This window comes from Dermochelys coriacea, chromosome 1 (assembly GCF_009764565.3).
Source record: "Dermochelys coriacea isolate rDerCor1 chromosome 1, rDerCor1.pri.v4, whole genome shotgun sequence".
Lineage (NCBI taxonomy): Eukaryota > Metazoa > Chordata > Testudines > Dermochelyidae > Dermochelys > Dermochelys coriacea.
In genome coordinates this window covers 120,500,814-120,519,893 of record NC_050068.2, presented here as the reverse complement: position 1 = coordinate 120,519,893, position 19,080 = coordinate 120,500,814, and the positions used below count along the sequence as shown (strand labels likewise).

At 42.3% G+C, this 19,080-nt stretch overlaps 1 protein-coding gene across 2 annotated transcripts in view; it reads right to left on the bottom strand.

Moving 5' to 3' along the window:
• Nucleotides 1–18,716, bottom strand: part of CNGA3 (cyclic nucleotide gated channel subunit alpha 3) — a 31,687-nt gene extending 12,971 nt beyond the window's left edge. The window contains exons 1-5 of one of the 2 annotated variants that reach the window (XM_038414684.2): nucleotides 18,585–18,716; nucleotides 14,717–14,833; nucleotides 9,788–9,967; nucleotides 5,914–5,967; nucleotides 1,331–1,423 (exon numbers count right to left, since the gene is read on the bottom strand). In XM_038414684.2, coding sequence (XP_038270612.1) covers nucleotides 1,331–1,423; nucleotides 5,914–5,967; nucleotides 9,788–9,967; nucleotides 14,717–14,833; nucleotides 18,585–18,685 — 545 coding nt within the window. In that variant the 5' untranslated portion in view covers nucleotides 18,686–18,716. The remainder of the gene's footprint in view (nucleotides 1–1,330; nucleotides 1,424–5,913; nucleotides 5,968–9,787; nucleotides 9,968–14,716; nucleotides 14,834–18,584) is intronic. The other variant, XM_038414678.2, reaches the window with a different exon arrangement.
• Nucleotides 18,717–19,080: the final 364 nt, after the last annotated feature.

The following is a 19,080-nucleotide window of genomic DNA, read 5'->3' as shown; positions in this document are numbered from 1 at the left end:
TTTACCAATTTCTTCTAAAAGCCACAACAAAATTGTGATAACCCTGTTCCTTGAGTCAAAGAAGTCATTGCCTACTTTGCACTCTCAAAAGAATAACCCTTTCTCATATAAGTCAATCCCATTCTTTTCTCTTCTGGTTTGTTTCAAATAACCTTAGACTTGTGTGAAAGGACAGACCCTACTGCAACCCACTGTGGGAGGTTGACAGAGCTTCCTCTAGAACAAAGTTTTGGTTAAGAGAGAAGAATCTATGTCCTGGGATCAGAAAGAATCCATCCAGAAGTGGCATTCTTAACTAGGGATACTCCAGCAATACGGTACCTACAGCATACTCTACACACATCTGTGATGAATTCATTATAACACACCCTTCAAAATCAGCGTTCATTCTGAACATATAATATTCATTCTCTTTCCATCTTTTCTTCTTTACATGGCATTGAACTAAAGCCAACCCTAATAAATGGGAACAGAGTTTATAAATTGCTAATTAAGGAACAATTGTCTATTTACATAACACTACGTTCCAAATGCACTGCTTGATGTAAGAAATCACAACCACATTGAAGTCAATAGAGTTGCTCCAGCTCACAGTAGGGTAAATAACGGAAAATATAACTGAAGATGTTAAATTGGTCTGTAGTTGTATAAATATAATGTTTTTGTTCTGTGCTCCAACTTGACTCTACAAATATTATGAACCATGACCAAGCCTGTACAGACTTACAAAGGAGACTGCTGTTAACTAATAGGGACTGATAGAGAAGGCAATTTCTTGCCTTCTCAGGTGATCAGAGATCATTTGAATTCCCTTTACTGGGGAGTCTGAAGCAGGGGGTGTCAGAACAGGTGTGTGGGGGAGAGGGGGGCAGAGGGCCACGGCCCCATCACTTTACCGGATGTAAGGATGAGCGATGGGGTGGAGAGGAGCAAGCAGGGGGCGAGTCTTGGGGGAAGAGGCAGGGTGGGGGCGTGGCTTTGGGGAGAAGGGGCAGCGCAAAGGCAGGGGCTTGGTGAGAAAGACGGCGTGGATGCAGGGCCTTCCCCCTTTTAGGGAGCTTCCACCACTCCTGGTCTGAAGTTAGTGCAACAAAGCATTAGGAAGGTGCCAAGGACAGGACTGTATGTGTGGGAAGATGTTGCAGGTTCCTTGAGCAGTTGCACAGTTTCAAATTTGGAAATTTATTATAGCTTTGACACAAGAACACCCCTGCAGCCTGGGGAAACACTGACTGTAGCAGGAGCCTTGCTCTGAAGACTTAACTACTCCATGTAAGGCTCTATGGTGCAGGAGGTGTATTACAACCATACTTTCACTAGTAATACTTACTCCTCTTTTTTGTTGTCTTTTTTCTCCTCTTTCTTTTCCTCCTTTTTTTCTTCTTTTTTCTCCTCCTTAGCCTCTTTCTTTTCTTCATTCTTGCTGTGTAACATAGTGTATTATTTAGCAATGTTCCCAGTTTACCAGGCTAGGCTAAGCTAGAGGATGGAAGTTGAGGTGGGATAAAGGAGGCTATAGAGCTGGGTTTTGCTCCTACAGAAGAGGAGCAGGCAGGGGTTCTCAAGTAGGCCATCCACCCATTTGGTATAAATGGGACGTGTATTATACGATCTACGCTCCAGAATTAACAGTAGCATGGTACTAAATCATGTTGGCTGATTTTGTGAGAGATTAACCCATGCTTTATCAAGCAAGTAAATACAACAGTGTTTGCTTTGTTTATACTGAAATATTTCCCGTTTGCTTGACTCTTTAAAATTCACAGGCAGTCAAAAACATCTATTTCATGGCATTAGAACTTGAAATGGTTTGAGAGTCTTAAGATTTGCTTGGTCTTTTGACATACTCTAACCCCAACAGCAGCGACTGCCTGTTTAAAGCTGTGATAGTGATTAAGTAAAAAGGGTCAGATCCTCCTCTCACACTTGTTTTGCACCTGTGTAACTCCAATTAAAATTACTCCTGACTGACACCAGTGCAAGAGGAGAACGATAGCCAATGTTTGGACAAAGCCAACCAAAATGTGGAAACAAGCTTGTGCTGTCTATTGAGCACAGCAATGTTATTCAAAATCTGAACTTGAAAGGTGAAATTCTGACCCTCTAGAAGTAATAGGAATTTTGTCATTGACTTCAATGGGCCAGGTTTTCACCTCACGTTTGTTAATTGTTCCGTAGACAATAAACGTAAATAAACAAATAGTGTTCTACCACTGCTATCTCCTCTCATTGTTATTTCCTGACATTCAACAGCATAAGAGGTAGACCCTAGCTGCAAGGTTCTGGGCCAGATAAAAACTGTTGTAGAGTTCAGAACTGGGGTTCTGCTTCAGCCCAGTATAGAGGAAGCAACCAAAGTTTGGGGTTGTTCAAATCCAGGTTGTGGTGGTATGTCTCCATTTACCACAGAGACAAAGAAACCTTTTTCAGATTGGATGGAAATTATTTGCTAGAATTTTGCCACTACTTGATCGATCTTTAAATTTGGAGCCAAATTGTGTGTGTGTAAATGGTGAAACTCCATTGAAGTTAATGGAACTGTATCAATTTATACCAACAAAGAATTTGCCCCCCAAAATTTCCACATACAATGTTTGTATTTAAGATTCCCCGCCCCCCGAAGTAGACAGTGTCCCCATGCTTCAGTTAGGAAAGCATCAATATCCCTGACAGTTCAATGTAAATGGGCCCCTTGCAAGTCTAAAACTCTACGTACAAGCTGTGGCTTGGGTGGTAGACATAACATTTTCCTCCCTGGGTGGCTGTCTGTTTCACTCTGATCTGCACACACTAGGAGCTAGTCTACACTGGCAGCGCTTTTATGTGGCTTGTGTGGTCGCGTCAGAGCACTGGGAAAGAGCTCTCCCAGTGCTCTAAAAAAAAGTTCTGATTCTGCTCTCACACCAGTGTAAATCAGGAGTAAATTTACTCAAGTGAACTGAATCACTCCAGTGTGAAGCTAGAGTATATGAGAGAAGAATCACCTAACAGAGAGGCATGTAGAAAAATCCAACTTGCAGGATCTTAGCCAATGGGCACAGCAGGGCTGACAGTGTGAAAATATATTCACTAATTTTAAGATAAGTGCAATTGACTTGGAAATATGCCTTACCCAATGGTAATAAACATGAGCCCGGATACTGCTACCACCACACTCCCATTGTGATGCAGCAGAGCAGTGTTATTTGGAAGACCCCTGCCTTATGCTGCTGGGGGGACTGAAAATCCTAAAACCACCCGTTTGCATTCTCCAAGAGGTTATTTTAAATGTTCACCACACCAGGCTTAAGTATAGTCAACACATACAGTGAAACTTCACTGATGCCCATGAAAATCCAGGGAGCACAACTATAGGGCAAACTAGTCTTTGTGCTGATTGGCTGATTAACTGAAAGAGCTCCTAAACATACGGCCAATCAAATAAGATGTTGCACATCAACCCACCTTAACAGGGCTAGCACAACAGCTGAGGGTGCTATTCACAAGTTCAATTTCTTTACCATTAGCCTCCTGATCTTGTGTGATTGCATTTTAAATTCAAATATTGCCATTCCCACAAAGATCTATGCTGGTCAGAAACACTTTACTTTTGGGTATCACATTACCCATTCTGACAGCAAGCTACTATGCTTTTGTGTATGACATGAACCCCATTCATAACCACTATTCGTTCAAATGCACAGGTCCACGACACTCCAAGTGTTTGGCTCCCAAGGGTGGCTGTATAACGAGGGCATAACGTTTCTTTTAAAAAGAGCTGTGCTGCTGCACATTTGTGAGCCTGATTATGCAAGGAAGGTTCATTTGACATGGCTAAGCAATCAAAATGTCTCCGCGCTGTTGAACCATGTAGAGGGTGCTTTGACAAAAATCAGTAGTTAACCCACTCATCAGCAGATGGCTGTTTTTATTGTATTTGGGGATGCAATTTCCCCTGACCCTGTCCATTTACTACAGGTATTCACTGGGAGTTGGATTCACTCACCTCTTTGTTCAGACACTGCTCTATCTATCTCCCTGCTCTAAAACACAATAGCTATTGCTACAGCAATGTTAGCACAAAGCAAAAGCACTCTAAAGGCTCGCCACTTGAGTCAAAGGAGAGGACAGGCCACTCCTTTCCTCTATCCTGAGAGCAAGCACAGCCCCTGCATGACACCTGCAGATTTGAAGGCCTCATCTCCACTGCCCCAAGAGTAGGCACTCTGCTGCCCCTTCCATCTTGACAAACATGGAGCGTTAACAACACCTGCAGTTTATTTCCTCTGAAGTATTACTGAATAAGCAGCATTAAAGTAATCATTTGAAAGGATATTCATGTCTATTCCCTTTGACTAAAGGAAATGGAAAGGTCTTTTCGCCAGTTTCTCCTGAATATAAAGGGAAGAGATGTCCCTGCAGTCTGGGAAAGACTTGCCAGCCTATACCATTATAATCATATTACTGTAGTATTCAATAAAACGTAATGCTTACAAAATGTTTTTCACCTTTAAACTGCTCTACATATCAACTAACTATTCCTCACAACACCCCTGTAAGATAAGTAAGTGTTGTCTCCATTTGGAGAACCTGTAGCACCAATAGTTGAGTGACAGGCTCAAGGCCACAACATGAGTCACGGCCAGAAATGGGATCAGAATTCAGTATTTATGTCTCTCAGTCCTGTGCCCTGATCACTTAATCATGCTTTGCATTTTTCGTTCTATGATTACTGTTCTACAGTAATAGCCCCAAATCCTTAGTATTGGGGGCATTGTTGTAGCACACAACACTTATTTTTAAATTGAGCACACAGAAACAAACAAAAAAAATCACTTAAAGAGAAGTAAGAATTTCTCCCAAGTGTAAGTATGGGGTTTTGAAATGGAAAGAAGTTTTCAGAGAATTTATCTTTTAAATTTACAGTGTATTGCTCCACAATTAATTGTTTGGGGGAATAGGAGCAATTTCCTCTGTTTCTAATATGGCCTAAAATGATCAAAAGAATTCCCTTTTGGTCCTGGGGATTTTTTATTTTGTTTTTACCCAGGAAGGAAATGAAAAACTAGACTAGTGTCATGGCAGGAACAAAACTGCTGCTGGCTGCTGTGCCATTCCCGGAGCTAGAGGGCAAGAGCCATTATCAACAGTAGCGTGGAGTGATTCCAGATTACACATTTTCTAGAGCTCTTCCTTTGATGGAATTAAATAGCCTCTGAAATCTGAAGTGTTATTATTCCCTATCACTTCCACAGATTTCAAGGCCAGAAGGAAATGTTGTGATCATTTCTGTAAGACCTTCTGAATGACACAGGCCATAGAATTTCACCAAGCAATTCCTGCACCTACCCAATGATTTTTGGTTTAGCTAAAGCATATCTTTTAGAAAGACATCCAATCCTGATTTACACTGAGTGCATCCAGAACTTCCGCATAACCTGCTCAATATCAACTTTTAACCAGATGACAGATTACCTTTAACCTGAAGTTATTTGAACATTTGATTTGGAAGCAAAGTCCTGTGTGTCAATAAAAAAGAGAACACGTTAAAAAAGAATACACAGTTCTCTCATTCATAAGTTTAAATGTTAACAAACCCATTAGCAAAGCTGAAAAATCAGCCAGCCTGAATTTGAGGAGGTAGGGGCTAAGTAGCTGTTTATTCAGATTGGGTGGTGGAAAAGGAGAGAAGCTGCCCTTCAAGTTAGCACACTAAGAATTCTCCTGGAAACACAGGGATATTTCCATGACCTACAAATGAAATACATCTACATTTATCTACAATAAAGCCATATATTAGGAAGATGCTTGGAAAAAGATAAGCAGGAGTCTATAGCTACAATTGTCACAAACATGTTTTGAACAGAGAAGAGGATAAGGAGCTGGTACATCACAGGCAAGTAGGTGCTATGAAGCAAGCAGTGATGTACTTACTCTTCATTGGTGTTGTTGCTGTTGTTGACATTAAATCTGGCCAGGGACCAGTGACTGTAGCAAGTTAAACAGAACACAGTAAAGGAACAATATGAAAGCCTTGGACATTTTGTGCACGGGTTTACCAACATGATAGACTGAACTGCTGTTCCTACACACACTCTGAAAAGATTAAGAGGGTCAACTTTGACCGCCGCTGTAAGTCCCTTTGCATAACTATTCAGGGCACCAATTGCCCTTGATCATGTGCAGAACATACACGTTTGTGACCATGTCAGATGTGTGAAGCACTTTAGCCTACTCTCATGCGTATTAATGCTTGACAGCATGAATCTCGCTATTTATAGCGGCGTTCCCATTTGGCTGCTCTTATAAGTGTTTCTCAAGCCTTTCAAGTCTTCTTTACAGAAGCAGTGCCAAGAATCCTGGATAGATAGCAGAAATGCCTACTGTTTCTGCAAAATTAACTCTCCATAATGTCACAACAATTCGGAGCTGCTGTCACATGGTAACAGCAGTGTAATCGGAGATGGGGAGACTGGGGATCTCAGAATTTGGTTATCTAAAGAAATAACATTGTTGGCACAAGACCAGTTTTCTCCACTCTAATGGCTTTGAATCAGAACACTAATGGGCTCCTGATGCAGAAATCAGAAAATCTCTTGGCTGTTGACTTGAGTGATTAGAAGATAGTAGCATGACTAATCAGGCAAAATATATTAGACATGGAAAGAAATACACGGTTTCCAAGCCTGAATTATTAAGCAGTTTCAGTAAAGATGGAACTGTATCGATCTGCTGCAAATCTGTGTGATGTTCACTATAATATGCATTACCAGCTGCAAATTCAAACTAAAATCCTTACCCATCTCAGACTGTGCCACAAACTATGTGAGCCTGAGCTTCAAAGTAATGAGCCTGCCAAAAAGTTAGGTTCCATCCCTGTGTTTTAACAAACCGCAACATTTTTTTAGCCAGCTGTGTGGGGTTAATTTAGGCCAATAAGGCCTGGTCTACACTACAGAGTTAAGTCGATGCAAGGCAGCTTACTTTGACCAATGTAAGTTTCTACACTAAAATTTCGCTCCTGCTGATGTAACTGCCCCACTACATCGACTTAATAACTCCACCCCCACAAGAGGCAGAGTCAATGTTGATGTAGTTAGATCAATGCAGTGTCAGTGTAAATCAGTGGTTCTCAATCAGGGTACATGTACCCTGGGGTACGCAGAGGTCTTCCAAGGGATACATCAACTCATCTAGATATTTGCCTAATTTTACAACAGGCTACATAAAAAGCATGAGCAAAGTCGGTAGAAACTAAAATTTCATACAGACAATGACTTGTTTATACTGCTCTACCAACTATACACTGAAATGTAAGTACAATATTTATATTCCAATTGATTTATTTTATAATTATATGATAAAAATTAGAAAGTATGCAATTTTTCAGTAATAGTGTGCTGAGACACTTTTGTATTATGTCATGTCTGATTTTGTCAGCAGGTAGTTTTTAAGTGAGGTGAAACTTTTGGGTGCGTAAGACAACTTAGACCCCTGAAAGGGGTACAGTAGTCTGGAAAGGTTAAGAGCCACAGTTGTAGATGCTGTATTGCTTACATCGACTGTTACTGGCTTTCAGCAGCCATCCCACAATGACCCACACTGACGGCGCAATCGGTGCAAATGCTCCTCGTGAGGGGACACACCGCCGACAGAAGGAATAAAGTGTAGATGCACACAAGTGATGCAATTACTGCAGTGGCTGTATGCTGACGTAAGTCAGGTCAACTTAATTTTGTAGTGTAGACATGCACTAAGTCATGTATTATGTTCATTTGCAAAGTAGAAAGCTTGGAAACACATGAAGGGCTCGCTTGAAGGCATTCGTTCATTTATTTAAAAAAAGATTTTAGATAAGACTAAACCTGCTTGTGGCACTGATAAGCGAACATCTTCTAACGACTCAACTCAGCTAAAAAAATTCTGATTTCTGGACCAGAAGCCTATCAGTGATTTGATGGAGTATATTTGAGTGGGTATGATTAAGTGTTACTGCGTTTTACACAAATAGTAGTGGAGTTTCCAAGCACTAGAGCAAGGGTGGGCAAACTATGATCTGCGGGCCGGATCCAGCTCGTCAGGGCTTTGGATCCGGCCGGTGGGACTGCCATTCCCGTGGCACCGTGGGCCCCACAACACTCCCGGAAGTGGCCGGCACCACGTCCCTGCAGCCTCTGTGGGGGGCGGGGCAGAGGGCTCCGCACAGGGAACTGCGGCCAATGGGAGCTTCGGGGGAGGCACCCCCAAGCGAGGGCAGCACGCAGAGCCCTCTGCTCTCCCTCCCCCAGGAGCCACGGGGACGTGGTGCCAGCCACTTCTGGGAGCAGCATTGCGCGGGGCCAGGGCAGGCAGGGAGCTGGCCTTAGCCCCACTGCTACCCCGGAGCCGCTCAAGGTAAGCGGCATAGGCCATAGCCTGCACCCCAAACCCCTCCTGCATCCCAACCCCCTGCCCTGAGACCCCTCGTGCACCCCACAACCCTTGTGCACCCCAGACCCCTACCTTGAGTCCCCTCCCATACTCCGGACTCCCTCCTGCACCCCAACCCATTGCCCTGAGCCCCTTCCCACACACCACACTCCCTTCCCTCCTGCACCCCAACCCCCTGCTCCAGCCCTACATTCGTGGCCCTCAGGACAAAAGTTTGCTCACCCCTGCACTACAGGCTAACATCCAGATTCTAAATGTCTTTGCACCAGAAACTGCTTTCATCCCCAGTATAGGGCAGCGGAGTGAGAGCAGGTAAGCTGACCATATGTCAACGTGCTCTTTTGGGAAGTATTTTCCTCCCAAGTAGTACAGAATAAAGTCCACGTGTAAGAGACTTATGTCATAAGCAATGTAAGCTAAAAACCTCACTACTGAAACCCTTGCCAACATGCTTTTGAGGAAGAAAACATTAAGGAAATAGTGTTCATTCTCATCATTCATGTGAAGCTCACACCACTGGTTTGTTCAGTGCTCGAATAGGATTGCGTGGTATAGGTGTTTACACTATAACCTGCTTCTCACCGCAGAGTAGGAAAAAGTGAGGAAACTGGGACATACCAGTAGTACAGGGGACAAAGCATTTATTTTCTCCATTCAGGAACTGGGTTTGTTACTCTTACTTGATGAACAAATAGAGAAATAGTTTTTCTAAGCTGTGGTTGCACATTTGCTAACAAACACAATGACTGCCAACAAAAGCAGCAGGAATGCATTAGTTATAGCAGAAGTATCAACATCATCTGCATGTTGCACCCCTATGTAAGAATTTCTTACATTATATCAGCTGCTGGGAAAATGTATTATTTACCTAAGTGCTTCTGCAAGCTACCTGCAACTGAGGGCTTGTGCCTCCATCTGTGAGGCCAAAGGCCACAGCGCTACAATTTCAAACTGAATCATGCCCTCCACTACTGCTTATCCAGGGAGACTTGCCAAAGCAATGGTTACCTTCAGCTAATTATGTATAAAAACCCTGGCATGACAATCCCTAGAGAAATTAAATTTATTAAGCAGCTCTATCTTATTTCTGTTCCATTGCTGCCTAAGCTCTACTCTATTGAAACTCATGTAATTGGATATGTTGACTTCCGGAGATTAGGGAAGCCTCAGTTTGGACTATACTTACTGTTGCTTTCTCCAGTTTCTTGGAAGTTGGAGGACTTAAATTACTTTCAGGAAAGTTTCTGGAGCGTATTAGCTACCCTACTCATTTCTTGTCCTCAAATAAAACCAAGCATGCTCACATCCCATTCACAGGAAGAACATGATTACCCCAAGACCACTCTTCTCCCACTAAAGTACAATCAGATCAACATACCTTTTCACTTTGTCTGGCTGCTCATAGTTGCTCAAATTGGAGTGAGTGTTACTTTCCCTACTGGACACCTCTTTGAGCTCTGGCCCTCGGATACGCTCAAGGAAAGAATCTGGCCTTTGGTCTTCATGATGCAAATGTCGTGTCACCCATGATCTCAGAGATAAGACGAAATGGGATAACCTGCAAGGAAGAGACACACAATGCTGTCTGAAGAGACAAGAATCCCAGATGGCTCAAGGCTTCCCCCAGGGCTAGAGTCACACCCAGTAGCAGCTAGAACTTCTGCATCAATGGGGCTTGAGTGGAGAGTATCCCAGATGGGGTTTTCACAGCCTCTGTATCCCCGTCACATCATTGGAGTCTGACATTTTGCTGTATAATACTAGGCACCTTCAACAACTTCCACATCATGGGCTTCCCATCCTCTGATATGGTAAAGGACCCAGGAAGATACCTTATTCACCAGGACCTCAGTGTCCCCCACTAGCACCACATGGGACTGGAGCCAGACAGACCTCCCTAGCTGTATGATCAGCAGGCAACTTGCCGGGGGGGAGGGATTGGAAATCATCTAGAGCTCTGGAAGCTTCTGACATTAGGAGTAATGTAAAGAGGTGACAGGTTTCAGAGTAGCAGCCGTGTTAGTCTGTATTCGCAAAAAGAAAAGGAGTAATTGTGGCACCTTAGAGACTAAAATTTATTTGAGCATAAGCTTTCGTGAGCTACAGCTCACTTCATCGGATGCATTCGGTGGAAAATACAGAGGGGAGATTTATATACACACACAGAGAACATGAAACAATGGGTTTTAAAGAGGTGAGAGATCCTGTGCTGAGGAAAGGGGGGAGATGTTGAATCCTCGCGTGATGACTTACCCAAAGGATGCCATGTGAAGTAAGGACAAAGGGTGATTGGATGGTGAAGGAGGATGGGTTGTGAAGAGATTGCTGGAAAGTGGCGGAGGCTGGAGATTCAGATTAAGGGGACACTTTCCCTTTAACCATATTTTAGTGGGTTGAGAATGTGAATGAATTTTATCAGTAACTGTGCAACCTGATTTTGTAAATCTCATCTGTGACACTGGCAAACCAGGTACCAGTTCTTGCCAAGACTGCAGGCATTAGCTAAGAACTGAGAAACTCACAGCTGGAGACCAGGGAGTTCACACGTGTGCTGGATTTGCTCAAAATAGGTATTAGTCTTATAAGGATGTTTTGTGTTTAGATCTAGGAAATGCTTGTAAATTGCTGTGTGTACGAATCTCACGTGTAATGTCTATATTCCACGCCACCAGAAGCCATGTACGTTTTTGCTTTTTAACTTTGAAAATGTTCGCTCTGAACTTGTGAAGTCAGGCACAGGAATCCTCCCTTCCCTCTCCCCGCCTCTCCAGGAGGACTGTCAAAATTTAAGTGGTCCATTACAAGACAAAAGCTTTGTTAATTGCCTCATCCACCCATGGGGAAGCAACACAGAAGACCTCATCCCATCGCTCTGAATGCTGGAAGAGGGAAATAAAGATAGTTGATGTGAAGATGTTTCATCTCTTTGCTGTTTGCTCTCTCACAGGGCCAGGGAAACCAAACTGAAGCCAGAGATCCCCAAGGGTTATTTTTTATGTCCATGTGCGGAATGAATTTTGTTATGTAACACATCACCTCCATATTGGTGCACATAACAGAATTCATGTGGTCTGGGTGGGCAAGGGTTTCGGAGTGGGGGGGGGGGCTCAGGGCTGTGGCAGAGGTGCGGGGAGGGTGAGGACTCTGGCTGGGGGTACAGACTCTGGGGTGGGGCTGGGGATGAGGCGTTTGGGGTGCAGGCTGCCCCAGGGCTGCAGTGAGGAGAGAGGACTCCCCCAGCCCTTTCTCACCACAGCAGCTTGGGGCTGGGGAAAAGGTGTCTCTCCCCGGCCACAGCAGCTCCAGCGGGCCTAAGCCAGGCCGAGGGAGGGGCTCCTCTCCCCCAGCTGTGGCAAGTCCAGGACAGGTCTGTGCTGGAGAGGGGCACCTCTCCCCGCCAGTGCAGGTCAGTACTGGGGACGGCAGGGAGGGCACCTCTCCCCGCCATGGCAGGTTCATGGTGGGGGAGAGGTGCCTCTCCCCACTGCAGTTCTGAGCCCCCGTGTGGGGCTTAATAGACAGCTGCATGACCATGCAGCCACACAGCTTAGAGGAAATGTAGGTTATTTCCTTGGTCCACTCTAAAAGACGTTTTGAATTGACAGATCTCTCTATAGCTCTGTCATTCTTAGGATTTAGATGGTAACTCATTTGTGTGTTTGCTTGCTTTAACCTGTAAATAACGTTTTTTCCCCTAGTTAATAACCCTTTACAAAGTTTATTACAGGATTGGCTACAGGCCTTGTCTTAGGTGTAAGATCGAGGGAATCCACTGATCTAAGTGACTGGTCTCTTGAGATTGGAAGCAACCTGAATGTGGTGTGATTTTTAGTATAAGTGACCATTTATCACTAAGCCCAGTTTGTCTGAGTGACAATAGGCTGGAGAATCTAAGGGGACTGTCTGTGACTCTGTGTTAAGATTGTTACAGTGATCACTGAGTTCACATTTGTTACTGGCTTGGTAAAATCTATTTATAGAACATACCACCAGTTTGGGGTGTCTGCCCTATTTTTCCCAGTCTGCCCTGAGGTAGGCACCCATAGTCATGAGCCACTCCAGACAGCGTGAAAACATCTAACTACCTTCCTATTTCACTTCCTACTGTTTGTAGCTTTTGCCTATTGTGTCATGTCAATTATTAGATTGTAAACACTTCAGGGCAGACAATAAATCTATATGTATGTTCTCTAAGGTGTCTAGCATACTGTGTTCATTATGAATAACTAATTATGATAACAGGACTAGCCCCTAATACGAAAACCACTAATTGCCTGTTGCATGTAACCTAGCATTTCCTCATCCTAAAATCCTAATGGAGCACTAGAATAACATAAACGAACATTCATGATACCTGAATAAGTTTTATCACTGCTGCATGGTTTCTCTTTATGTTCTTCCCATCCCAAGTTACATGTTCTTAAAGGACAATAATTGTTCTTTGTAAAAGTGGCAAAGTGAGTATTTTGCTTCTAAAACGTGTCCAAATGACAATATTTGAGACTGAAATCCCCAGCAGTGATAACAGTTTATCAATATAATATTCCACAGAGGAGACTATTTTCCTCTAATGGCACTCCAGTCGGATAGGTGCTGTGCACTTCCATGCTTCCTAGACCTGCCCTGAGCAAACAACATGGTGAAATGCTGAACAAAGCAGAACTTCTTTGATAAGCCCAGCAATATTCAAGTAAAGTTCTTTAGACTTATCCAGATAAGCTAGCATTACATCTGTCCAGAATCTATAAGGTGGGTGACACAGTGATGAAAACACCTGTACTTTAGCAATTTAAATGCTACTGTACTGTACATATGCCACTTGACTGCTAATTCTCAAGGGCATAAGACAATAGCTTCTGACAGACTTTCCTCAGAATATCTTACCCTTGAGTTGCAAAAGATAAAAAAAGGAAGGAACACAGAAATCAGAGGAGAGTTTTTCACATTTGTTTCTTTATTAGTTTCCACATTTGGTCAGTATCATACATATAATCTAAAGCCTACATTAATTACGGGACAGAATGTAATTCTAAGACTACAAAACAAAAACCTCACCAAGGCCACAGAATAAATGATACAGCCTTCACCTCATTGACAAAATATGAAATTAAGGTCCAGTATCCTTGTGCCTGTCTGGTAGACTACAGTTTGTGGTTTGCACAGATAATGAAAATGATTCATTTGGTTGGTCTTAACTACACTAGAAAGCAGAACATTTTAAAGGGGTATAGTCAACTATTTTAGGCACCAGTTTTACAAACCTAAGGTCAGTCAAGAAGTTCCTAATATATATTTTAATTCCACTGAAAACCATTTACCAACAGAATTTGCACCCCACACGTTGCACTGTGTTATTGCATGAGAACCTGAAAGTAGAAGTAACTAGAAGCAAAAAGGGAACTGAGTAGTTTATTTTCCATTGTTCAAGAAGAAATGGAGAATAATAAACTACATTTGTAAAATGACTTCAGTTTTAATAATCATTGTTTCTTTTAAATATGTGACATTTAACTTGAAAGTGTCCCTCAGATAATTAATGACTATATCAGAAGACAAACGGAGCTCTGAATTCAGTTGAAATTCTTTAGGTCAGGCACAGAGGCCCCTATTCAGGAATGCACTTAAATTCAGGCTCCACTTAAGACACGCGGTAAATTTCCAATGCACTAAATAGGACTTAAGCACATTCCTAAATATAAGCATGTGCTTAAGTGCTGTCCTGGAGAGAGGTGCTTTCCTAAATCTGGGCCAAAGTCAGCACCTCCAGCCTTTGTTGACTGAGGCTCCAAGTCCATCACAGACATAATTTAATCCTAAAAATAACCAGCAATCACTGTATTCTCAAAGTCTACTGTCTGCTTTCTCGTCAGAGCCATCCATCATCAAGACTGGGAGGGAATAGTTATTACACTCTTATTACATAAGATTATATCCAGTTAACAGTCTGAAAAGAAGCTTCTTATTTATCCCTTCCCTTACTGTCTGACTTTACTACTTATTTTTCCTCCATATTCAAATTTATTTTCAGTGCTGATTAAACCTTTTTCCTATTTGAATTAGGATGTGCTTTTCTGCCCGAGCCCACTCACCAACTCCAGCACACTAAAAACTGAGCTATAAGTACAAAATTAAAATCAAAGCATCTTTTGTTCCATTTTATGTTCATTATAGGCTTTTCATGTTTTCAGATGGATTGAACTCATTTTCTAGTAAATCTATGACTACTATCCCTGTCCTCCCACATTCAACAATCTTTTGCAGATATGCTATCCTTTAATATTCGAAGTTAAGCTAGTTAGCCAGTTACCTAGCCATTGCTCCAGTGCCTGTGAACAAGCTCCTGCGGGATTCAGAGAGGCCTCTTGTCTCCATGGAAATGACTCTCTGCAATTCTGAAGAAGTGTCCTCACACAGTGAATGGGTCCTGCAAAATCAGTTTTAAAAAAAGAAGGCTTTTATTCAGCCTACAATTAATTTGCCACTCATTCAATTCTTCCACTCACATAATAAGGGGGAGAGGGGAGCAATACTCTTCTCTCCATCACAAAGGATGCAGCCAGGTACAAACTGAACACATGACAAGCCGAGTTTACTAATTTTCTGTCGCAGTCTTGCACCCACTGAAGTCAATGGAAGTTCTGATATTAGGAAATACACAGTTCAAAGATAATACAGAAGTTACTTCAACAGAATAGGGTTCAGTGTTGCCAATTACCTGAGCTCAAAATTTATGAGTCAGCCCCCACCCCAAAAAATCATGAGATTGGCTTTAAGATCATGAGATTTTAAAAATAGTGGTGAAACCCTGTTCTTATTGAAGACAATAGAAGTTTTAAAATTGATTTTAATCGGCCAGAATTGCATCTCATCCAATAAGTTCTGGGTTCTTTTCATTACCTCCTGGTTTTTCACTCCTTAGGATTCACATTTTCAAACTCTTCTCTGCAACCAAGAGGGCTAGAAACTTTTTTTTTTTTATGGAAGCTGAGATTCTCACATTATCACATGACTCTAGAACCTGGAGCTTTATGGAAAACACCACATATCATGTGACTTGCAATAACATTGCAAGAATTGGCAACACTGTTCCCCACAGTGGAAATTAGTTAACTAAATTGGGTGCATTTTCAGTGGAGAAAATGACTCACACCAGCAGTCACGCTTACAACTAATATAAATATCTCTTCATCACCCAGTCTGAAAAGAACTCTTTTACCAAACTGTTCCAGAAACTATTGGGATTCTCCCCATGCTGAATGTTTTCTTCTTATTCTCTTCCTGATACAAAGAGATAACATACATTCTGCTTGATGTTGGAAAGGCTGTATAAATCTGACTCAGACCTCTTGTTATTGGTTATAGTATTTTATATATACACAGCGATCTTAGGTAACATTAGTACTATAATGTTATTGCAATTACTGTTCACATTTTTTTCTTATGAGTCTTACAAATAATTTTAAGGAGAGAGTGGAATGGGAGTTCTTATCGAAATAACTCTAAGATTCAGAAATGCAGAGTGAGAAAAGAACGTCTTCTAGAGAAACAGATCCTACAGATGTCCAAGAAAGTCAGACCTGTATATACTGAGGATAGAAGGGCAAATGATTCCAGACAGAAGATTTCTCATTCCAGAATCAAAGGGCGTATTGTTCATCTTGTACAACCACCACAGCTTTCTGTTCCTGAAAAGTAGGACTAAGGGTATGTCTACACTGGAGCTGGAAGGTATAATTTCCAGCTTAGATAAACAAACCCTCACTAGCTCCGATCAAGCTAGCATACTAAAAATAGAAATGTAGCCACAGCAGCACAAACAGTGTGAGGCACTGGCTGCCCTGATTATCATCCCATCAGAGACCCTAGGTGGCTAGCTTGTCCTATCACTTGTGCCACTGCGGCTACACTTCCATTTTTAGTTTGCTAACTTGATCAGAGCTAGTGCGGGTACGTCAACTTGAAGTAGAAATTGCATCTTCCGGCTCTAGTGTAGACATACCCTCAGAATGGCACATCTCTTCAGTGATGGGCAAGTGGTCTCAGAAGAACATATGTTTGGAAAGTCTGGGTTAGGGATTAGGCCATTAATATTGGATGCATATCCATAGGGCCCAATTCTGATCTCATTCCACAGAGAATCACTCTTCTGTGACTATACATCCTTTCAGCAGCCAGGAGGTAGAAGTGGCTGCTCCGAGAGAGAGGAAAAAGGGTAGCTGGGGAGAGCAGGAAAAAGGTTACTGAATTGTTGCTAGGAAAAGAGCCTGCACTGGACACAGGTCAATCTTTGTGGGACAGGGAACAATGGGTGGAAAGAAGGTGGTAAAAGAGCCAGAGGATACTCTTGGGAGAGAAGGGGAAGCATCCACAGGTGAAGAGATATAGGACAGAGGGGAGAGCAGGCAGCCATAGGGAGGAGAAAGAGGAGGTAGCAATTAGGAAAACAGAACAAATAAGGGAAGCTTCATGTGGGGCAGAGGAAAAGTGGGGAAGTTCAGGAAGGAACTGGGATGGGGCAGGGAACAGAAAAACAGGAAATCATGAAGAGCAGACGGAGAACATCAACCAAAGGTTCAGGAAGGAAGATAATATTGGTGAGAGAACAAGGGTAGGAGGAGAAGCATGGCAGCAAAAAAAAAAAAAAGAGGCAGAGAGACAAAAGATCATTAGGACTCGGGTAAAATTAGGGAGAGCCATGGAAAATATGGGGACAAAGAACATTTTTCAAAGGGGCAATTTTTCCAATAAGGTGGTATGGGGAGAAGGGTTTAGTGACTGCTGAAGGGCAAGTGCATTCTGTTGAACTTCATATTGTTTTCCTGTGCCCTTTTTCTTTCGCCCTTCTAAGAAGGAAATAGCCTAAAATTCACAAGGATGTATACACAAGAACAGCCACCCAACAGCTGGGTGCCTGATAGACCTCAGCCTGTGACATATTTGAATATTTGCCTTTGGCTAAATCTATACCATCTTGGTAATTATGACCACAGCCAACAGCAATGATGACCAACTATCTCACAAAGAAATTAGTCTACCAGAGCCCAGTTGTATGAATACACCCTAGCTGCTGGCAAGCAGATGAAACTGTATAACCAAGCAAGTCAACAACAGTGTGTGAAGCCCTTTCCCATGGTGGGAGAAAAGGGCAAAGAAAGGTTTTGCAAATATTGGTTCTACCTGAGAAAGACATTTGATTGTAGAATGAAAAGGAGATGTGGAAATGTAACTGAATGAAAGAGCACAGAGAGAGTTGTTTCCTAATTACAGTCAAACCAAGAGCAGAGAAATCTAGTCAACCAAATCCAGTCAAGCTAACATGTTTCTCCAGTCCTAGAGCACAGATAAAAACAACCCACAGTAGTTGCCCCTAAAAAGAGGTAAGCTTGGCTGAGACGGTGTGCATCAGCGAGAACAAACCAAGCCATATTTTCACTGCTGTAAATGCACTGCAGAACATTCAGAGTAAATCCTACTCTCTCTCTCCTCCCTACAGGCAAGGGGCTCATCTAAACTGGGAAAATGAGTGGTGTTTTATAACTCATTTGCTTATACGTTATATACACCACGCATTCTCCGAGTCTACCCATGCCACAGAGAGCCCCAAGTGCAAAGGTAGCTGGTACAATTCCACTGTATGAGAGAAAGATATGAGGAGCCTGCAAAGCAACTCACGACTCCTATGAGCCCACAGTCCTGTAAGGGGCTTCTTTTGCCCCAGACTGCAGAGAGGATTGAGAGATGACCTATAATTAGAGCCAGTGGATTTGCAACTATGTAGATTCAACAGCCTTTCCCCCTGGGGAAGCAGTAGCATGGCATAGGGAGAGGATTCCTTCTCCTCTAACGCTTCCAACTCATCCCAGTACAGAGCCCAAAAATGTGAGGAATATTCTGTAAATGAGATTTGGTTTTCCTTGAGCACTTATACTTCCCACTGAAGTCAACAGTGTTGTTACCCAAGGAATGCAGGATTTAGCTCCAGAAGCAGAAGTGATAGTAGCTTTCCAACTGTTGTGCCTTGTGCTCATCATAGCTACTAACAGTTGAAACTCAGTTAACTTCACTGGGTCAAAGACTGTGTGGGCAAGCACTCCCATAATGCATACCACTACAGGCGTGCCTCAATATATACAGTAATTTCTGTCCTCTTGACTGTGAGGAAAGGAACACATTACCTGCTAAAGCCATTTTCAATTCTTTCAATTTCTTCATCAATGGTCCTAACAGACAGCCTGTGCACAGCAGGGTAGGAGTGCTGGGTGTTGATTTTAGCCATTTTGCTTACATATCAGCATCCAAATGACAGCTAAAATACAAAAATAACATATTGTAAAGACTGGAGTAGAAATAAAATGTGTAAATATATAAAAAGTGATTTATTTAAAAAAAAACTCTATTAGTAGTTTGTAAAATGGCCAGTGATATTTATAAATGTAATGTGACCCTTACTTGGTACATTTAAACTAGACAGGGCAAAACATTAGTGAATGTCAACAAAGAATAATTCTGCATTGGCAGAGAAAAGGACTAGATGATTTAACAGAACTTTCCAGCCTCTAGCTTCTACAAAGACTCACTGACATACATACTTTATATAATAAAATTACATTTAAAAAAATCTTGTTGAAGAAACATTTAGGTTGCAAAATCAAGCAAAAAAAAAAGTCAGGT